Consider the following 15,997-nt stretch of genomic DNA (forward strand, 5'->3'; position numbering starts at 1 on the left):
GAAAGAATGTCATTACCCCATTCCTGAGGAAAGGGAAAAACTGGGAAAAATGATATTAAGTGAAATAAGCTAGATCCAATTAAATACATGCTGCATGGTTTTCCTCATTTGTAATAACTGGACTGTGTCCATAAATCTGCAAGTTAATCCAATAGATAGTAAAAGATAAATAATTACACTTGGACATGATTAACTAACAGCACTCTAAGCATTCACATGGCAAGAACAATGGAAGCTATTCTTATGAGAGGATCACAATGGCTCAATACCTATGGTGCATATTACAAGATAAATGTTGCTTATTGCAATGAACTCTAAGAATCAATCGTACATGTGAAATTCATATATCTATATATAATTTTAATAGATGTCATAAAACAACTGACTTCTCTGTAAACTCAACAGCAACATTCTAAGTTTAGAAGATAAAATTGAAAGTTTTCAACACATAAATTACACATAGGGGAAAAGATGGAAGAGAAAAGATAAGACGAAAAGTAGAATAGCTAACTATTGAAGAAATCATAAACAATTTCCAAAACTATACAACAGAGATTGGGTACAGCTTAGTTGTAGAACTAGACTAATATATACAAGCCATGGGTTATATTTCCAAGAAGGCCTAATAATAAATTAATAAATAGTAGTAACACAATAATTACTTGAAATAAACGCTTTCATATTAGAGAGGTCTGAATCCTTGAAAAGTAAACAAAATATTTTCAATTCTTGTACCCAATGACATGAAACTACAAGAATGAAGAGGAAATAGTTTCCCTTTTCTATCCTTTCTTTCCTTTTCTGTTTTCTTCTTTTCTTTTTTCCTTTGGCACTACTGGTGCTTGAAGTTGTTAAAGCTCTAACCACTTTAGATTATTTTTCAGGCCAAGCCTCCCTTGAGCAATGATCTTTTACCTATGGCTTCCACAAATGTGAGATAATAAGAATATTATATTATATTTAGCTTACTTTGGTTTTGTAATTTCTCACGATTTTTTTTTTAGAAACTGTCCCTGATATCAGCCTTCTAAATCTCTGCTTTCTAAATAGCAAGGTATATTTCACCTCAAGCTTGGACCCAGACTATTTTTCATTGTAAACATTCAACATTGACTTCTGTTTTATAGCTATCATTAAGTTTTATTGAGGTTTTATGATGTTATTCGAAGAACACAGAGATGTCCCTTGAATACTTTTCCCAGTTTCTTTAAATTTTTATAGTATGACATCACAAGTAGGACATTAATATTTCACAAGTACCTTATGCAGACTTCAGTAGTTTTAAATATTTTGTGCATATATTAAATCCAATATAATTTTATCAACTCGATATGAATATACCATATTTACAGATATGTTTCTTTACAAAAAATGTGTCTGTCTCATGATTCCTTTTTATAATTAAACCCACTACTTCTCTTTGACCCATCCCCAACTCTGTCATCCTGGAAACCAACACATTTTGTTTCTCTGACTTGTAGATCATGCAATAAATAAGCTTTTAAGATTGCCTTCAAATGTATGATAGATTATTCCCAGTTATTTGTATGCCTTAATATTTTATTGTATTCACTCGAGTTGCCTTTTGGCTCTGTCATTATAGAATGTAGCACAATTCGTTTCCCATTCACCTGAAGAAAGCCTGAATTTATTTCCATTTCTTTGACTGAGGAAATAATGCTGCTATAATCCTCTGTGTTTTAGCCTTTGGGTGAATGTTATGTTTTATGTCTATGAGACAAAGCCTGAAGATCTCAATTCGTATGCTATGCTGTTGTTGGTTGCAAATTTCATATTCTAGGAAGCTGTAGAAATCTTTTCAGAAGTGGATTTCCCATTTGACATTCCTGCCAGCATCCAGTTTCTCTGTTTCTTGATAGCATTTTGTATTGTCATTATTATTGAATTATGTGAAGTAATTCGCATCCATGTTTTATGAGGTCATTTTAGTTTTAATGTGCATTTATTTGATGACTGATGATGTTTTTCTTGTGCTTATTTTTTACAAGATATATTATGCTGGTGTCTAATTGATGTTTTTAACATTAGGTTTTGAGAGTTCTATGTGGAGTCTCAATTTGAGGCATTCTTCAGGTATAGGATTTGCAAATATTTTATCCTTGATGAGGAGTACCCTTCATCCTCATCGTCATCATCCTCATCATCATCATCATCATTATCATCACTATTAGTATTACTACTATTAATTGTACATGTATGTGTGTTCTTGGGGCTTGAACTCAGGGTCATTGAGATTTGTTGCAGTTTGTTAAAAAATTACCCTTTGAGTCATTCTTTACTTCTGCTTTTTTGCTGATTAATCAGAGATATGATTCTCAGGGACTTTATTTTGTGGGCTGGCTTCAAACAGCAATACTCAAATCACAGCCTCCTAAGTAGCTAGGATGATATACATGAGCCCTCTGCTCCCAACTTCTATTCACTACTTGTATATGAGCTTTCACAGACAAATTTTTTACACTTTCATTGAGTTCTACTATATCAAGTTTTGCTTTCCCATAAGTTTAATGCCTAAGTTAAGAATGCTTCATCTCCAAAATTGTCAAGACATCTTCCTTTGCTTTACATTTACCTGACTCTTTTTGTTTTATATGCCATGTATTAATCCTGCTTGAAGTTAATATTTGAATAAATTGTTACGTTTAAGTCAATGTTCATTTTTTATTCTTCCCAATATTGTCTAACCTATCACCATTTATTAAAGAGACTGTAATTCCACAAATGTTTGGTTTTACTCCTTATTAATATTCCTTGAAAGTAATTATATGGACTTAATCAGGTGCCTTACAGACCCATTGAGTTCTGCACTCTTTCCTCTACAAACGTAACAATTTTACACTAACACCTTTAATATTGGAAAGAGAAATATATTCCAGTTTATAGTCATTTGTCAATGAATCAAAGAGTGCTGGTCAGCTGTTTTTAGAAAATGTAATAAATTTATAAATATTAATGCCAATTAAAAACTAACCTTCCTGAATAAGTTATCAAAAAATCCAAATACATATCTCTGTAATAATATAACAACAACCAAAGAACATATGGAAAGATCATATCATACCTAGACATTGCATACATGTAGTGATTAGTGGAAATACAAGCAACAATAAGATAGCCCTGCACAACCAGTATGTAGAAATTGGAATCCTTATACCTTGGTGCTTCACACTTAAAGTGATATAAACAGTTTGATAAACATATTGGCAATCATTAAGATATTACATATAGAGTTGCCACTATGGTCCAGCATTTTCAATCATAATTTTATATACAAAATATATTTCAACTTATGTCCAATGAGACACATGTACAAAACCTTTTACAATAACATATAATAAAATATTGAAATGCGCATTGAGGACGTTATACAATTATACATATGCATACAAAACAATATGCTCTATCAATGAGAAAAATTTACATGGACTTACTTACTTGGGAAACACTAATATTGCAGGGGAGAAATGGATAGACTACTTTTTCTAATTATATGAGCTTTTTTATATTGGCACATCTGTAGTGGTAGACTATGAAGTAATGGTTAGTCACGTGGATGGTAGGTTGAAATGATGACAGGAAGTGACTACTAATAAATATTGGAGTATTTTGAGAGGGCAGTGATAATAAAATATTCTAGAACGGAAGGTGACGTTCATATTCCAACTCTGACATTCTATGAATGTACTTTATCGAAGAATTACAGATTACATTTGCATTAACCTTAGGAAAAATTTTAGAATAGTATTGGGTGAATCTAAGTGATAATTAAGAATTTAAAATCACAGAATTCTGTAATGGATAAGTTTAGTATGTTGGTGAATAAGACTATCAAGAAAATATGATCAGTGGCATATCCTCTGAGTGACTATATATGACATTGCAAGTTTATGTAAATTTAGGGATGAGAAAGGATTGAGATGGATAAGGGATAATGGACCTCAAGGTGCATTGTATTAGCCATGAAATGTGGCTTAGTGGTAGACTGTTTGTCTTGTATGTATGAAGCCCTTTATTTGATTCTTCAGTACTACATAAACAAAAAAAGCTGGAATTGGCACTATGACACAAGTAATAGAGTGCTAGCATGAGGAAAAGAAGCTCAAGGACATTGTCAAGGCCCTGAGTTCAAGTCCCAGAACTAGCCCAAAATAAAAAAATGCATTGTATTAAGCTGGGCACTAGCAGCTCACACCTTTTGTCCTAGATGCACAGGAGGCTGAGGATTGAGGTTTGAAGCCGGCCCTGGCAGGAAAGTCTGTGAAAGTGTTATCTCCAATTAAATCTCAGAAAATTATGAAAGTGCTGCTGTGCCTCAAGTGGTCGAGTTCAAGCATTCATCCAAAAGAGCTCAGGGAGAGCACCCAGAATAAGAGATCAAACCTCAGGAGAGAAAAAGAAAAAAAAAACCTCACTAAACACTATTCATAAACTGCTTTATCAAATAGCAAATCCCATTCAACTAATTAAAGTTAATTAAAAATATGATTAGAATAAAATATGAACCATTTTGGGAACAAGATATAGATAGAATTGAAAGGTTGTTTACAGGGGCAAAGTAAATTTTATATCACCCAGTTTGATTTGAAATTTGTTCTTCAGTCTTCTTATATCATTTATGAAATTGACAATATTGCCAGTTACTGTTTAATTTCCTTGAGGAACAGATTGTATTATGCTGTATTTTCATAGAAAACCGTAGAGGTGATTTTTGGCCTCTTTTTTATCTCAATTGTGAAAATACCTTACAGATTGGTTACAATTACAAGGACAAGGGAATGAGTAAATTTCTTATCAAACATTGTTGCCTCCTCTTGTTTCTCCTTCCCATCCCTTCCCATATTCCCCCCCAGCCAAGTTGTACATTTCGTTTTTCTACATAAAGTCTTGTCATCTCATTGTTGCAATGGGTCCACCTGTATCCATATTTAAACAATCTATTTTTTCTCTCCACATCACAAATTAAAACAACATCAAATACAGTGAAAGCAGGGGTTGTATCCTGAGGGTAGGACATACAAAGCAACAAAGGAATCATCTTATACATATGTTAGAAACAATTGCAAGAAAGAAAAAAAAACATTTAAATCCTTATTTTGGGTTTCATTTTGTGTAACATCAATTTATCTGACCGTTTCTGCTTGTCTCAGAAGTACATTAGTTATTGCAAATAAGGGAAACCATGAGACCTATCTTTCTTTGGGCTTGGCTTACTTCACTTAATATAACTTTTTCCAAGTCTTTCCATTTCCTAACAAATGGGGCAATGTCATTCTTTCTGATAGAGGCATAAAATTCCATTGTGTATATATACGATATTTTCTTCATCCATTCATATACTGAGGGGCATATGGGTTGGTTCCGTATCTTAGCTTTGGTAAATAATGCTGCAATAAACATAATTGTGCTGATACCTTTGTTTGTGATCATTTGGGTAAATGCCCAAAAGTGGGATTGCTGGGACATAGGGGAGTTATATGTGGAGTCATTTGAGAAAACTCCATACTGCTTTCCAAAGTGGTTGAACAAGTTTATACTCCCACCAACAATGCAGTAAGGTTCCCTACTGTCCACATCCCCTCGAGCATCTGTTGTTATTAGAATTCATGATTATAACCATTCTAACTCAGATGAGGTGGTATTTCAATGTTGTTTTGATTTGCATTTCTTTTATGGCTAGGGAGGTTGAACGTTTCGTCATGTGTCTATTGGCCATCCTTCTTTCCTCTTCAGAGAAGTTTCTCTTTAAGACCTTAGTTCATTATTTATTGGGCAGTTGTTTCTTTGAGGATTTGTTTTTGGGGGATTTAATTCTTTTGAGTTCCAGGTATATTTTGTCCGTTGTATGGCTAGTGAAGATCATCTCCCAATCCATGGGCTTTCTATTGATGTTCCTAGCTATGTCCTTTGCCATGCAGAAGCTGTGCAATTTCATGCAATCCTGCCGCGGACCGGGCTCTGTCGGGACGACAGAGGACACCTAGGGGAGGAACCTGGTATAGGATGGGGAGATGGCAAACAGACAACTCACACACAATAGGAGTGGATGCTGAGTGTGATTTAATGCAGAGGGTAACAAACTTTTATAGCAAAAGTCTCCATGAGAAAGGGCAAAAGGCTACACAATCTTGCTGCATGGCTTCATTTTTGGGTGGTCACCAGCTGGTCACCTGATAGGCACTTGTTTCTGGCTTATCTCTAAGAAATACAACGATTACAATGTTTGTCACCAATTAACCATTACCTATCTTTATAGAGGCCTTAACTTTCCCATAAGATCTTTCCTGTTTCTTCTTTAATAGTAATCCTCAAGGAGACCTAGATCTAGCAAGTCTCTTAGTAAATAAAAGAGAGTAGCAGGAAATTCTTTCTCCTAAATAGTTATCTCAGCAATTGCCATACATTCTTTCTGCTCTAGCTGAGCCTACAGCTTCTTGTAAGTCCCTTACAAACAATTCCTTCTGCTGAAGTGACTTCGTGAAACCCCCAATACTTTTATAATTACTTATAACTTGTCTACTAGCCTCCATAAGAGGGGTTTCAGGGTAGCACTTAACTCTGGTGAGTTAGTCATATTTTTTAAGAGACTCATAAGATATTGGAGTCATCAACACTCTTAATAGAGAGCTTTGAATAAAGGAACGTTGACAATGAGTAAGTACAAAGAGCAGTAGAAGCAGTAAAAGATTAATAGGCACTCTTATGAGGAAAAGAAAGGCAGAAACACATCTTTCCCAGGGGTTTGCCAGCCTTTCCAGGAGTAGGCCTCTTAGAAGCCCTATTCTCCGAGGTAGACTTCAGTGAAGTCCCAAAACTCGGAGATAGGTCTCTGTAAAGCCCCATTCTCTGAGGTAGACTTTGGTGAAGTCCCAATACTCAGAGATAGGTCTCTGAAGCCCCTTTCTCAGGTCTGAAAGATGGTTTCCCATGCTAAGCAGACTACACTGGAGTAGGCGTGGCACAATCCCATTTGTCCAACCTTTCTTTAATTTGTTGTGTTTCTGAGTCTCTATTAAGAAAATTTTTCGGCCTGTGCCAAGGAGACTTAGGGTATCTCCTATTCTACCCGGTAATGTTTTCAGGCTGTCTGCTTTGACTCTGTGGTCTTTGATCCATTTGGAGTTGATTCTGGTGCAGGGTGATATATAAGGATCTAGCTTTAGTTTACTACAAGTGATTAACCAATTTTGCCAGCGCCATTTACTGAAGAGGTTGTCTTTCTTCCATTCTATTTTTTTTAACTCCCTTATCGAACATTAGGGGGCTATAGATCTGTGTGTTCATTTCTGGGTTTTAAATTCTATTCCATTGGTCCTGAGGTCTTTTCATTTGCCAGTCCCAAGCTGTTTTGATTACTATTGCATTGTAGTTGAGTTAGAATTTTGGTATTGATATTACTCCAGCACTGTTCTTTCTGCTAAGGATCATTTTCGCTATTTGTTGTCTTTTACTGTTTCATATGAATTTTTGGATTGCCTCTTCTATTTCCTTGAAAAATGAGGTTGGAATATTGATTAGTATTGCATAGAATTTGTAGATCACCTTGGGATGTATTGCCATTTACACGATTGTGATCCATCCAGTCCAGAAGCATGGGAGGTTTATCCACTTTCTAAGTTCTGTTTTGATTTCCTTTTTCAGGTTTTTAAATTTTCATAATAGAGGTACTTCACTTCTTCGGTTAATTCCTAGATAATGTATTTTTGGTGGCGCTATTATGAATGGAGTTGCCTTCATGATTTCACCAATGCTTTCCTCATTGTGGTCATACAGAAAAGCCATTGATTATTGAGGGTTAATTTTATATCCTGCTGCTTTGCAACAGTTTTGAATCAGCTTCAGTAATTTGGGAGTGGAGTCATGGGATTCTTTAAATAGAAAATCATGTGGTCTGCAAACAGGGAGAATTTTACTTCATCTTTCCCTATTTGGATCTCTTTTATGTTTTTTTTGGGGGGGGTCCAGTCATACGGCCTGAACAATGGGCCTGGGAACTGTCCCTCAGCTCTTCAGCTCAAGGCTAGCCCTCTACCACTTGAGCCATTGTGCCACTGCCAGCTTTTTTCTTTTTGCCTATGTGGTGCTGAGGAATCAAATACAGGGCCGCAAGAATGTTAGGCAATCACTGTACCACAAAGCCACCTTTCCAGCCTCTCCCTTTTATGTTTGCATCATGTCTTATTGTTGTAGATAGACATTCTAATACTAAATTTAAGAGAAGTGTAGTGAGTGGACATCCTTGTAATGTTCCTGAGTTAAGAGGAAATGGCTTTAGTTTTTCACCATTAATTATAATGCTGGCTGTAGGTTTGTCATATACAGCCTTTATTGTATTGAGGAATGTTCCCTGGATTCCTAATTTTTCCAGAACCTTCATCATAAAGGATTTGTTGGATTTGTCAAATGCTTATTCTGCATCTATTGAAATAACTATGTGGTTATCCTTGCCATTTGTTGATGTAATGAGTTATATTAATTGACTTGTGTATATTGATCAATATTTGCATCCCTGAAATGAATCCTGTTTGATCGTGGTGTATGATATTTTGGATGAATTTTTGATGTCAACTGCTCAAAATTTTGTTGAGAAGTTTTGCATCAATGGTCATCAAAGAAATGAGTCCATAGTTCTCTTTCTATGATGAGTCCCTGCCTGGTTTTTGGATGAGGGCTATGATGGCTTCAAAGAATGATTTTTGTAGTGAACTTTCTCTTACAATTTCATTGAAGAGTTGGAGGAATGTTGATGTGAGCTCTGCTTTGAAGGCCATGTAGAATTCCGCTGTAAATCCATCTGGTCCTGGGCTTTTCTGAGATGGGAGGTCTCATTGCTGTTTCTATTTCAATGCTTAATATGGGCCAGTTAAAATGGTTTAACTCATCTTGGTTGATGTTTGGCATGTCAATAATTGCTAGTAAAAGATCTATTTCTGCCAAGTTCTCAAACTTATTAGCATAAAAGTTTGAGAAGTATTCCTTTTAATCTTCTGAATCTTGGTTTTTTCTGGGATGCTGTTTCCATTCTCATCTCTGAGTTTATTTATTTGGGTGTGTTCTCTTGTTTTTTTGATAAGATTTGCTAAGAATCTATAAATTTTGTTAATTTTTTGGAGAACAACCTCTTGTTTTGTTGATTCTTTCTATGTTTTTATTTTGGATTCTAATTCGTTTATTTCTGATGTAATTTTAATTATTTCTTTCCATCTACTGAATTGGGATTTATCTTGTTGCTCTTTTTCAAGGAGGTTCAGATATCTCACTAAATTGTTGGTTCCAGATCTCTCCAATTTATTGATTTAGTAATTAAGAGCTATAAAATACTCTGAATACTGCCTTTGCCGTGTCCAAGAGGAGCAAGTAATTTGTGTGTTCATTTTTATTTTTTGTTTTTTTGGCTTTTTTTGTGTCCGGTCGTGGGGCCTGAACTCTGGGTCTGGGCGCTGTCCCTCAGCTCTTCAGCTCAAGGCTAGCGATCTACCACTTGAGCCATATCCCCACTCCTGGCTTTTTTTTCTTTTTGCTTATGTGGTGCTGGGGAATCGAACCCAGGGCCTCACGCATGCAAGGCAAGCGCTCTACCACTGAGCCACATTCCCAGCCCCTCATTTTTGGTGAATATCATGAATATTTGAATTTCCTTTCTATGCTCTTCCATGACCCACTGGTGTTTCAACAGTGTGTTGTTCAGCCTCTATTTGTCACAGGACTTTTTGGTGCATTTTGGTGTTGAGTTCTAATTTTATTCCCTTGTGGTCTGAGAGAAGGCAATTTAAAACTATAAAGTTTCTGAATTTGGACAAGTTTGATTTGTGACCTCAAATGGTGTATATTTTGTAAAATTTTCTGTGAGCTGATGAGGAAAACATGTATCTGATGCTACTGCGTGAAATATTTGGTAGATATCTGTTAAATTTAATTGATCCATGCAGGTGTTTAGATCTGCAGTTTCTCTGTTGAGTTTTTGCCGAGTTAATCTATCTAGTGTGGATAGTGGTGTGTTAAAGTCCCCTACAATTAATGTCTTTGGATCTATGTGAGCTTTGAGGGAAAGTAGTGTTTCTTGGATAAATCTGGGTGGTCTTTTGTTTGGAGAATAAATATTTAGATTTGTAATATCCTCCTGAATGGGAAATCCCTTAATTAGTATAAAATGACATTCTTTATCTCTTTTCACTAATTTTAATTTGAAGTATATTTTATCTGATATTAGGATAGAAGCTCTCACTTGTTTATGGGGGCTATTTGCTTGGTAGATTTGTTACAGCCTTTCACTTTCAAAATGTGTTTGTTTTCATGGGAAAGGTGTGACTCCTGAAGGCAGCAGATAAAAGGATCTTGCTTTTTAATCCAACTAGCCTTTTAACGTGGCTTAATTGGAGAGTTAAGTCCATTAATGTTGAGAGTTAGGACTGAGAGGTGTTTGGGAGTTCCTGCCATGTTATCCACCTTCTGGGGGCTGCGGCAACTGGGTTCTTCCTATGGTTCTTGGATTCTCAGTTTGGGTGCTGTTTCTTGGCCTTTATTGTGATCTTGTTGGTTTTCTATTTGTAGGACATGTTTAAGTAGCTTTTGTAGGGCTACTTCTTGGGAGATATATTGTTTCAGATTGTCTTTGGTATGGAAGGTTTTTCTTTGACCTTTGATTATGAAGGAGAGTGTAGCTGGGTAGAGTATTCTTGATTGATAGTTGTTTGTCTTTAGGGCATGGCATACATCATTCCAGGCTCTTCTTGCTTTAATTCTCTCTGCTGACAAATCTGAGGGGACTCTAATTGATTTCCTCTTATAGGTGATTGATCTTTTCTACTTGACAGTTTTATGGATCTTTTCCTTTGTCTGAATTGATACTGTGCAGATTATAATGCGACATTGCCCTGTCCTGTTCTGGTCTGGTATATTTTGGGTTCTAAAAGCTTCTTCTATCTGAATAATCCTAACTTTTTCCATGTTTGGGAAGTTCTCTGCTAGGATCCTGTAAAACAAATGTTCTCGACCATTAACTTCTGTTTCTAGGTGCTCCTTTACAAACATTATCCTCATATTAGACCTACTGATGGTGTCTTCCAAATGTTCAATAGATCTATCCCATATTCCTTGGATTTGTCTTGGATAGTAGTATGTTATTTCTCTATAATATCAAGGCTGTCTTTAATCTCCAAGATTCTATGTTCTGCATGGTTTAACCTACTGTCATGACTTTCTACTTTGTTTTTAATTTCTTTTCCTTCTAGTTGGTCGGCTTTAATGGCTTCAAATTCTTTGTTAGAGCTTTCTTTTAGATCTTTTATGAACTTCTATACTTCCTTAATTTGGTGTTCAGTATTTATTCTCAAATGACTTAGTTGATTGTTTATGGTTTCCTTTGTTGCTCATTCCCTCTGCCAGGCTCTCTTCAGGATTCCATTTGTGGTCTCCCTGAATTCTTTCAGCTGTCTCTTTATGGATTCCATTAATGTCTCTCTTGATCTTTGTGTATTCTCATTCTGCTCTCACAATTACTGTATTACTCTTTGATTAGCTTCCTCATGTTCATGCAATTCCTGAAGTTCTCTTTGACTGTTCTCAACCTGCTTACACAATACCTGTGTTTCTCTTTTTCTGTTATCCTCCTCCTCATTGCTGTGTTTCTCTTTGATTGTTGTCAGCCTGCTTATGCAATTCCTGTATTGCTCTTTGACTGTTCTTAATCTGCTCACGCATTTCCTGTACCAATCTTTGAGTAGCTTCTGCACTCTCACGAGATTCCAGTATTAATCTTTGGTTTGCCTCTCTCTCTCCCTATCATGCTCACACTGAGTCCTTTGCAGGTTTTCAATCTTTTCATTCACCATTTTTACCAGTATTGTTTGTACAGATTTTTGGGAACTGTCCTCTGGATTATTCACTAACTATTCTCTCAACTGTTTATCATGAGTGGGAGTCCAGATACCTGGGCTTGCCATTTTTCTTCTGTTTTTCTGGCTTCTTCTGCTCATTTGGTATGAAAGTAACACTAATTTTGTGCTAGAACATAATTTTAAGGCAAGCATCAACCAAAGTTTGGTAGTTGCATAGTCAAAAGGCTATAGACACAATCTAGTTCAACAGATACAATCTATTCAACATCAAACAACTATGGATTAATGGGCTAAGAATAGCAAAGAAAAAAATTGGCAAACCAGAAATTATTAGATGTAGGGAGAAATGTGGGGGAAAATAGAATTATAGGGTGGTGGCGAGGTAAGATGAGAGTGAATTTAACCAAGGCCTAATCTCAGAGAGGGAAATGGATTGGACAGAATGATAGGAGAGACATTAAGAAAAAAAAAAACCAGAAAATATAGAAAAACAAAAATTTAAATTTAAAAAGATAAATACTTGGTTCCCGGCCCGGAAGGCCCGCTGGTCAGAGCTGTGCGTTAACCCGGCTGGATGGAGGCGGAGGCGTTGGCCGCGTCCATGCCAGCCCCGGGCGTCTCAACCGCCGTGTCTTTGGCCCTGGAGACGGCACGGTGGATGGAGGAAGCGATGCGCATGGCCAAAGACGCCCTTGAAAATACCGAAGTCCCTGTTGGCTGTCTTATGGTCTACAACAATGAAATCGTGGGGAAGGGAAGAAATGAAGTGAATCAAACCAAAAATGCTACTCGACATGCAGAAATGGTGGCCATTGATCAAGTCCTAGATTGGTGTCAACGAAATGGCCAGAGTCCTTCTGCTGTGTTTGAACATACCGTGTTGTATGTCACTGTGGAACCCTGCATTATGTGTGCAGCTGCTCTCGGCCTGATGAAAATCCCTCTGGTCGTCTACGGCTGTCAGAATGAACGATTTGGTGGCTGTGGCCCCATTCTAAATGTTGCCTCTGCTGACTTACCAAATACGGAAAAACCGTTTCAGCGCATCCCTGGATATCGGGCTGAGGAAGCTGTGGAACTGTTAAAGGCCTTCTACAAGCAAGAAAATCCTAATGCACCAAAATCAAAAGTTCGGAAGAAGGAATTTCAGAAATCCTGAACTTGTAATGAAAGACGAAAGCCCCATGGTGACCTGGATGGAATCCCCAGCCTGAAAAGCTGCTGGCATGGAGGGAGCATATATTATGTGTTGTTTGTTATTCTCCGGGAAGACGGAGAATAACGTTTGCACTCTTAAGGGAACAAATTAGTGCTTTTTAAAAGGCTGACAATTGTAAACAACTATTAGCTTCTCCACAGCTGAAAGAACATTTTTATGAAGGGGGGAAAAACTAAAGTTTGAGGTTTTAGGAATTAGCAAACAGTACATGTCTTTAAGCCACAGCTTCAATCCATTCCAGCTGAGTGCAGGCTGGGATTTCAGTGTCCATCCACACCCCATCACCTGCACTCATTTGGAATAGAAAGCCATGGTCACGTGTGTCCTTTACAACTGGCTTTTTGGAGGTGGAGTTGGATTTTCATTCTTTATAGCTGTTGTGGTCTCCCAGTGTATTGGCTGCGTGAGTGTGAGTGTGTTTGTGTGTGTGTTGGCTTTAGGGCTTGAACTCAACATGTTGATACACTCTGGCTTTTTTGCTCAAACTGGAGTCACACCTCCAGTCCTAGCTTTATGTTGGTTAATTGCAGATGAGTCTCACGGACTTTTCCCCCCAGCCTGGCTTCAAACTGTGACCCTCAGATCTCAGCATTTTTTAGTCGCTAAGATTACAGGTGTTAGCCACCAGTGCTGGGCAAGTCTCCCTTTTTTCTACATTGTATATTATTTGTATACACTGTATACATGTGATTGTGAAATCTATTGATTTAATTAAATACATAGAAAAAATGTTTTTAAACAAGTGCCTAAGGGTCATTTAAAAATTGTACCATGTTGCTATAATAGAATCTTAAGATATTTCTGTTTTTAAGGGGCAAAGCATTAAAGGACAATAACATAAATAAGACAGTTCTTTGGTTCCCTGAACCAAAACAGGGTCTTCTGCCTCAGCAAGATTATATTCTCACAAGGATGGATGAAAAAAACGTAGTTATATATTGGAGGGTGAAGAGTTCCAACAACAGTTGGGCATAGTGATACACATCTGTAACCCCATCACTTGGAAGGCAGAGGGAGTTCAACAAGACACTGTCAAAGCAAAAAGTTACAGCGAAATTAAAAAGGAACAAGGTGAAGAAGAATGCCCACTGGTGTGAATGCCAGTTGCAAAATTAAGTAGCATGATACATTTAATCCGAAATCAGCTGTTCCTCATTTGAAAATCCAGGTTATAACTGTTAAATTTAATACCTAAAATTTGAAACTGCACAGGAAAGAATATCCACAACAAAACTTTCAGTGTTACTGGGTGCAAGAAGTGTCCTGACATTTGGCAGAGCTACCCCAGGTGCAGTATACGTCTCTTCCCAAAAGGGGGCCTCAGCGTTCCACCAGAAGCCTAGTGCCAGGCTCCTCAGATGGGTTCATTTCTTCAGTGGATTCATTTCCTTGATACAAAGCATCTGTATTTGTTGCTTCTGCCATTTGAGCGATGTCTCCAACTTGTTTGTTTTGAATTACTTTACAGACTGGAATGAAATTGTGGTGGAAGTATTTTTATATTGCTGAGAATAGCAGCTAATCACAGTTACATGCTTCGAAGGACTTATAATTGCTTGGTTTTGCGTGTGGTGTTTTTAACGGCATTTGAGACATTTTATGAGGAAGGATATGCATCGTTTCAAATCTACAACAATGATGCATGCACCTTCAATTTTATCTACTCTAAAATTTGTCTTCTCATTAAATGTTAGTGCCATGAAAAAAAAAGATAAATACTTAAAAATTATGTAAGTTTATAGATGATATTGAGAGAAGAAAAGGATAGGATGAGAAGAAGGGAGGGAAGAAGGGAGGGATAGAAAGGAGACACGAAAAACACAAGACCACAATAAAACCCCAAGACTACACTATAGCTACCAGCACGACTATGTTTATTGCAGCATTATTTACCATAGCTAAAATAGGGAACCAACCCAGATGTCTCTCAGTAGATAAATGGATAAAGAAAATGTGGTATGGAATTCTGTGCCTCCATCAGAAAGAAGGACATTGCCCCATTTGTTCAGAAAGGGAAAGACTTGGAAAAAATTATATTAAGTGAAGTAAGCCAGGCCCAAAGTAAAATAGGTCCCATGGTCTCCCTTATTTGCAACAACTAGTATATGTCTGAGTCAAGCAGAAAAGATCAGATAAATTAACGTTAGGGGAATGAACCCCAATATAAGTATTCAAGTTTTTTTTTTCCTTTCATGCAAGTGTTTCTATCATATTTATAAGATGATTTCTATGTTTCTTTGTATGTCCCTTCCCTATGGTATAACCCGTGCTTTCACTGTATTTGATGTTGGTATGATTTGTGGAGGGGAAGGGGAAAAAAATCATTTAACTAGGGATACAGGTGGACCCATTGCAACAAAGAGATGTACAAGTCATTATGTCAACAAAAGAACTTTACAACGTTGGTGGGTGGTGGGGGGAAGTTCGGGTAGGAGGATGGTGGAGTATGGCAAGGGATAGAAGGGGAAACAAAGAGGAGGCAACAATTCTTGATAAGAAAGGTATTCGTTACCTTGCCCATGTAATTTTAACTCCTCTGTATGCATTCTCACAATTAAAAAAAAAAAAACAAGAAAAAATGGAAAAAACAAAAATTTAAATTTAAAAAATGAAACACTTAAAAATTATGTAAGTTTATAGATGATCTTGAGAGAAGAAAAGGATAGGATGAGAGAAAGGGAGGGATAGAGAGGAGATACGAAAAACTGAAAACTAAAAATTCTCAAAATTTGTTACTTGAAAATTATATAGGTATAAAGAAAAATGCTGCTATTGAACAAGTTAAGCCAAGGAGGTGGCGGGGAAGATGGCAGAGGAGAAGCTGGAGGCTAAACAAGCTCTCCCATAGAAAGCAGTTTTAGAGTTCCAGTGAACAGTCCTAAGCCAGAGAATCACACCAAGTGTGCCATCACAGGACAGAGAG

The 15,997-nt window shown here is 36.9% G+C and overlaps 1 protein-coding gene across 1 annotated transcript; it reads left to right on the plus strand.

Annotated features, from left to right (window-relative positions):
• Window positions 1-12,486: 12,486 nt before the first annotated feature.
• LOC122121978 (tRNA-specific adenosine deaminase 2-like) lies at window positions 12,487-13,086 on the plus strand. The gene has a single exon (XM_042696162.1). It carries the CDS (start codon window positions 12,514-12,516, stop codon window positions 13,012-13,014), a length of 501 nt encoding a protein of 166 aa, XP_042552096.1. The 5' UTR covers window positions 12,487-12,513; the 3' UTR covers window positions 13,015-13,086.
• The last annotated feature ends 2,911 nt before the right edge of the window (window positions 13,087-15,997 follow it).

This window comes from Dipodomys spectabilis, unplaced genomic scaffold (genome assembly GCF_019054845.1).
Source record: "Dipodomys spectabilis isolate Male_0828 unplaced genomic scaffold, ASM1905484v1 ptg000200l, whole genome shotgun sequence".
Taxonomy (NCBI): domain Eukaryota; kingdom Metazoa; phylum Chordata; class Mammalia; order Rodentia; family Heteromyidae; genus Dipodomys; species Dipodomys spectabilis.